Source organism: Cervus elaphus, chromosome 5 (assembly GCF_910594005.1).
Source record: "Cervus elaphus chromosome 5, mCerEla1.1, whole genome shotgun sequence".
Taxonomy (NCBI): Eukaryota; Metazoa; Chordata; class Mammalia; order Artiodactyla; family Cervidae; genus Cervus; species Cervus elaphus.
The window spans coordinates 90,969,545-90,975,544 of record NC_057819.1 but is presented as its reverse complement, the minus strand read 5'-3'; the positions used below and the strand labels follow the sequence as shown (position 1 = coordinate 90,975,544).

The window sequence follows — 6,000 nt, the reverse complement described above, 5'->3', positions numbered from 1 at the left end:
TTTTGAGCGCAAATTGAATAGATTCTCAAGATGGGTGTAGGTACTTCTAAGAACTCGTCTAGTTTGTCCCTCTGACAACTCTATTGGTATCCGGGGATCAAATATCTAGGTTTTGCTTCTAACATGTTGAGAAGCCACAACCTCTCTCAGTAAGCATCCTGAAGCCTCACCGCACCTTCAGAAAATCGTTTTCATTTGATTTTTGGACATTCAAGCTCCCTAGAAATCGCTCCCTTTGGTGGAGCCCTGCGGCGTTCGAGAGCAGCAGCCGCAACCCCTTGGCTGCCCCAGTCCTCTCCAGGTCTCGCTGGGTGGGATTCGGCCAAGGCGGCTTGAGGCACGTGGTGACGAGGGGACCGGGGACGCGATCCCCGCTCCGCGAGCCCCTTAGACCAGAAGCTACCCTACCCGACCCGACCAAACCCTCAGGCAGGCCCCTTCCTGTGAAGTTAGAGACTCGACGATCCAGCATGGATCTCAGATCATTTAACAGGGCCCTCGCCCCCCAGTTCCTCAGAGGCCCGCCTCTCCTCAGGGGTCCTGTATACCCCGGGGGCAGCGACTGACGACGCTCAGAAGGCGAGAAACGGCTCCCTAAGCCGCTCGCTGGGTCCCTCTCTCCCCAGAATGCACCGGGGCCAGCAGGAAGGCCGCTCCGACCCCTAATTTTCCCGCGAATTCAGTTCAAAGAGGCGGCCGGGCCCGCGATCGGCAGCGCGCACGGGCCAACCAAGCCGCGCCTCCGCGAGAAGCGCCTCCGCGTGACTGACGGGGGAATCCGCGGGCCAACGGGCTGGGCGGCCGGGCGGCGCGCGCTCCCGCCGACCAATCAGAGCGCCGGGCGGGGGAAGTGGGCGGAGCGAGGCCAGGCTAGGGTGAGCGGTCTCTCGAGCGGAGCGGGGTTCTCAGGAGGAGACACTTTTTTTTTCCTCCCTCCTTCCCTCCTCTCCTCCTCCCTTCCCTTCCCCTCTCCTCCCCTCTCTCCTCCTTCCCCCCTCGGTCCGCCGGAGCCTGCTGGGGCGAGCGGTTGGTATTGCAGGCGCTTACTCTCCGGGGCCGCCCGGCGGGTAGCTGGCGGGGGGAGGAGGCAGGAACCGCGATGGCGCCTCAGAAGCACGGCGGTGGGGGAGGGGGCGGCTCGGGGCCCAGCGCGGGGTCCGGGGGAGGCGGCTTCGGGGGTTCGGCGGCGGTGGCGGCGGCGACGGCGTCGGGCGGCAAATCCGGTGGCGGGGGCTGTGGAGGCGGCGGCAGTTACTCGGCCTCCTCCTCCTCCTCCGCGGCGGCAGCGGCGGGGGCCGCGGTGTTACCGGTGAAGAAGCCGAAAATGGAGCACGTCCAGGCTGACCACGAGCTTTTCCTCCAGGCCTTTGAGAGTGAGTGTGTTGGAGGCTTTGAGGGCAGGAATCTCCACTCTTGCAGCGTTAGAGGGCCGGGACACTCGTGCTGGGACCCCCTTCGTCTCCTGGAGTCGGTTTGATTCGGGAGTGGAGGGCGAAATTGAGGGGGCTGTTCCGCCTTCGGGGGTTACGGCTTACGGGGGCTCTAAGTCTAGGGGCTTTGGGGGAGATAGGCTAAGGGGTCCAGGTGAGGTTCGTGCCTCCCCAAAGATTTACACGCGAGCTGAGGCCGTGGGGCCCCGCGTTAAGAGCAGGGTGCTTTTAGGTGAGGAGGTCACGGTTGAACTGTACAGTTGGATCGGTACACGACTAGTTCTTGCTTTCTTTCATGCCTTCCGTACTCCAGAAGTACAAGGCTGTCGGTTGAAGGTTCAGAGGAGCAAAATTAAGCCTGTGAAGAGAGGAATGCAGTAAAATCGACCAAATTGTCAGTCTGAAATGCCTTCGCAAGAACTTGGTGCTGCACATTAACATGGCACCTTTTGATGCTCTAAACCTTTCAAATCTTTCCACCCATTTAAGGGGGACGTAAACTGAGACAGGTAGTGCTTAAGCAACTCACTTCTCTGGATACGCTCTCGGAATTCTGCCCGTTGTGTTTGTCTTCATTTCAGAACATTTTCTGATGTCAATTTCTGTTTTTAAGGTCTGTTTCGAGGGCAAAGCTACGACTTAATTTAGGAAGGGGGCAAGGTGTCTGGAAACAAACAATAGAATTTGTTAAGAAACAGCATGACTATGAGTAACCTGCCCTGTTCTTTAATGAATTTTACGTCCTGGTGGTTTTCCTCTCTGCTTTGGTATGGATGTTGTATCTGGATGATATTTAACAGCTAGATATCTTACAGAAACTTGAATAAACTCGGCTTTACCACTCAATGTCTTTATTTACAATTTTCCGTGGCATATGTTAAGGGCATGGTATCAGCTGTGCTTGGAAAGATGTATTACATTGTTTAATACCCTTCTTTCATTCTCTCTCATTAGTGTTTCATGAAATTCTAATTGAAATTTAATACAAGGAATTTCAGTTTTTATTGAAATGAGTATTGAACCTGCTTGAGAGAGATTTACACTATTCTTGCGTTTCCTTAATATAGTTTGGGAAATCTGTAGAGGCTTTCAATTGGAAATACTAAAGCACAGTGATGACAATAAACATACATGTTTGTACTCTTTCTAAAACATCTCATCTCCTTTTAGTTTGAGACTAAAACTTAGCTAACTAAAAATTGAGTGGAAATTTAAAAAATTCTCTCTAAACATTATGAGAAGACAAATCCTCCAAGAAAGTTTTATCTGTCTTGCTTTCTGATGAGCCTGCTTTGTAGAAATGAACTGTCATTAAGAGTTAGATTTGGAAAAAGAGATTTGGTCATAGAACAACTTGATTCTTCTCTAATTTCTGAGACGTGTATATGCTTTGATGTATTTACTAATATAGTCATTTTTATACTGCTTTATTTAAAGAAATATATTACTAACATGTCATTAATGTAACTGGTATTATGGTATTTGTGTATAAAATATTTTCTATCTATAACATACGTCCTTTGTAACAAGTTTAACTAAACAACATTAAAAACATTCTGGGAATCTATTTAAAAATATGTGTTGCAATAGTATTTACATACTGAGGTAATATTTACATTGAGCAAAATAGAAACTTCAACTATAGCTAGAAATAAATTCAATGAAAATTTTAGCTAATCTGTGTTTTAGATTTCAGTACTGACTAACTTTGCTCATATCTGTATTGGGACATCTATTTAGGTAACAGTTGTATTGTGTTTGAGCTGACTACTGCACAGACTTTTGAAAAGACCAATTAAAAAGTGAACATTTCATTTTTGTTATTGGCATCAATATGGAGTTCTTTTACGGAATCCAACTATCTCATATTAGCTACTTTTTAGAAAGAGATGGGTTATTAGTAGTTTATATTAACTCTCTTCAGTTCTGCATACAAACTCGTTTAAAAATAGCTGCCTTAGATATGCAAGGCTTAAAAACAAAGATTATAGAGTACCTTAAATTTAAAATAAATGTAGGTGCATTTTTTGACTGTTGTAGACTGAATGTCATTTAATGTAATTTTTCATACTAATTTTCTTGATGTAAATATTCAGTACATGATTTTCATATAGGTGATTAGTTTATATTGGTTATAACATGGGCTGGGTTGGTATTTTGTTAATAACTTAAGTAATGAGTGAATTTAGATAACATTTGGATTTTGTTTTTGTTACCTAGAACCAACGCAGATCTATAGATTTCTTCGAACACGAAATCTTATAGCGGTAAGTAATCAACAAAATTCATCAGCATTATTTTTTTCCTAGAATTTCACCTATTTAATTTGAATATTTTAACTTTTTTTATAGCCAATATTTTTGCATAGAACTCTTACTTACATGTCTCATCGAAACTCCAGAACAAACATCAAAAGGTACATTTTATGAATTTATTTCAAGTTGATCAAACCATGTTAAAATTTTGTTTTAAAGTACAATCTCTAATGAAAGGTTAAATATGAAAACTGAGGTGAAAGAGTAATTGAATTGATTGCAAAGCGACTTTTTAAAGTACCACTTTTGTAAATCCCAGTTGATTGCCAGTTTATTCCTGATAGAAATGATTTAGTAGTGAAGTAAATGAAGTGATTTTACTGACTGATGTTTTTGCTCTGTGCTAATAGTTTTTTTCAAGTTTGGTAGGAGTTGATTTAAATATTTACTAAATTAGGGCTCATGGGAGCTTATCTTTGATACATAAGTTTACCAGTTAATGTCTGAGTATTTCTTTTATGAACAATAAAGAAATCTCATTTTATATTTTTGGTGGTTTTATTAAAAGGGAAATACTTTCGAAGTCAATAGGAATGTCTTTAAAAACTTCTTAATTTTAATTACTTAGTCTTAAAGTGGAATCAGAGAGCTTATTTTTGCTTTTAACATTTAACCGTATATAATTATGGAATGCTAGTTTCTTGTTCTGTGCCCATGATTATTTACTGAGCATATCAAGTGAACAAAACTTTAAAGGAGAGAACCTCTACTAAGCATTTGGTATTGTTATAGTCTTGACTTAGGAAAACCATTAAGCTTTTCAGTAAACTTTGAAACTAAACTCATTTGGAGACTCCTGCTGGATACTAAGTATCAAGTGTTTTTTATGGTAAGACATAGTTTAGTTTTGTAGATCTATCTAGATGTATTTTGAAGGATTGAAATGTTAAAACCGTTTGTCTTTTGATAATCCCTCTGGATCCAGAGAGAGAGAGCACACACACGCAATTGTGCGCACGCCTGCACACGTATTTAACCAGTGAAAGCTGTCAAATTTGTAAATAACTGGAAAGAAAGTGATAGACTAGGCAGCAGAATTAAATGTCAATTATTTACCTGTCTACTCTATGCCAGGGTTCAGGAAACTTTCTGTAAATAACTAGATGGTAAATATTTTAGGCTTTGTGGTCTAGGAAGCAGAATTGAGGATATTAGGTAGTATATAGGTATTATACAAAAAAGAAACGTCAACAAATTTTTTTATTGATGAAATTCAAAATATAATGATTGAGTGCAGTGTTTTTTTTTGTTGTTGTTTTTTTTTTGCCACATGGCCTGCAGGATCTTAATTCCCTCACCAGGGATTAAACCTAGGCTCCGGTGGTGAAAGCACTAAGCCCTAACCACTGGGCCACCAAGGAATTCCGTACTGCAGTGTTTTATAATACATGCCTACTAGTGAGAAATGTGGAATTCTTTTATTTTTGCAAAGTGGGGTGAGGGGATAGCATTGAACATAATTGGGATTTAGAGTCCTCTATTATCAAATCACTTGGAAATGTTTATAAAAAGCATTCTGGCTTATGGGCTGTGCAAAAGCAGACAATAGGCTGGATTTGGCCAATGGTCCATAATTTGCAGACCCTTGATTTACTCTTATAGAGTAGGAGGATTTGATTAAGTAGTAAATTTTTCTTTCAATATTTTTAATATGAAAATGAGATCATCTAGAGGACTTTCCTGGCGATCCAGTGGCTAAGACTCTGTAATTGCATTGCAGGGAGGACAGGTTCAATCCTTGATCAGGGAACTAAGATCCTGGAGGCTGCCATGTGGCCAAAAAAAAAAAAAAATTGCTATCTGATTTTAATTTAACGTGATAAAGTTCTTTAAAAGTAGATTTCAGCTAATCTATAAGTGGATTAAAGAGTACATCATTATTGTTCATTAGACTGTGGGATACATTTCTCTTGTCCGCTAATGAGTGGAAGCCATTTTAAAAGTTTGGTAGTAGAAGTGAAGTTTCTTAATTTAGTACCCCATAGGTAAAAAATTGTCTTTTGGAACAGTTTCTAAGCAGTTTGCCAGCCAAGAAACATACACTTTCCATTTAGTCTATTTTCCATGTAAAAATGCATTAGGAATCACTTTATTCTTTTGTTGCATGCTTGGCCTGTATAAGACACTGACTTATTTTTAACACTTATACAACAACTTACTATCTTCAAATGAGTGCTGTCTTTTTCAAAGTAGTTAGTGAATTTGGAAGGTGACGAATTTAGCCCAGTGATTGTGGTCTTTGTTCACTGTTCTTG

At 41.6% G+C, this 6,000-nt stretch overlaps 1 protein-coding gene across 2 annotated transcripts in view; it reads left to right on the top strand.

Annotated features, from left to right (window-relative positions):
• Positions 1–760: 760 nt before the first annotated feature.
• SUZ12 (SUZ12 polycomb repressive complex 2 subunit) overlaps positions 761–6,000 on the top strand; it is a 38,306-nt gene continuing 33,066 nt past the window's right edge. For both annotated transcript variants that reach the window (XM_043903107.1, XM_043903106.1), the window contains exons 1-3: positions 761–1,373; positions 3,651–3,697; positions 3,782–3,846. In XM_043903107.1, coding sequence (XP_043759042.1) covers positions 1,100–1,373; positions 3,651–3,697; positions 3,782–3,846 — 386 coding nt within the window. In that variant the 5' untranslated portion in view covers positions 761–1,099. The remainder of the gene's footprint in view (positions 1,374–3,650; positions 3,698–3,781; positions 3,847–6,000) is intronic.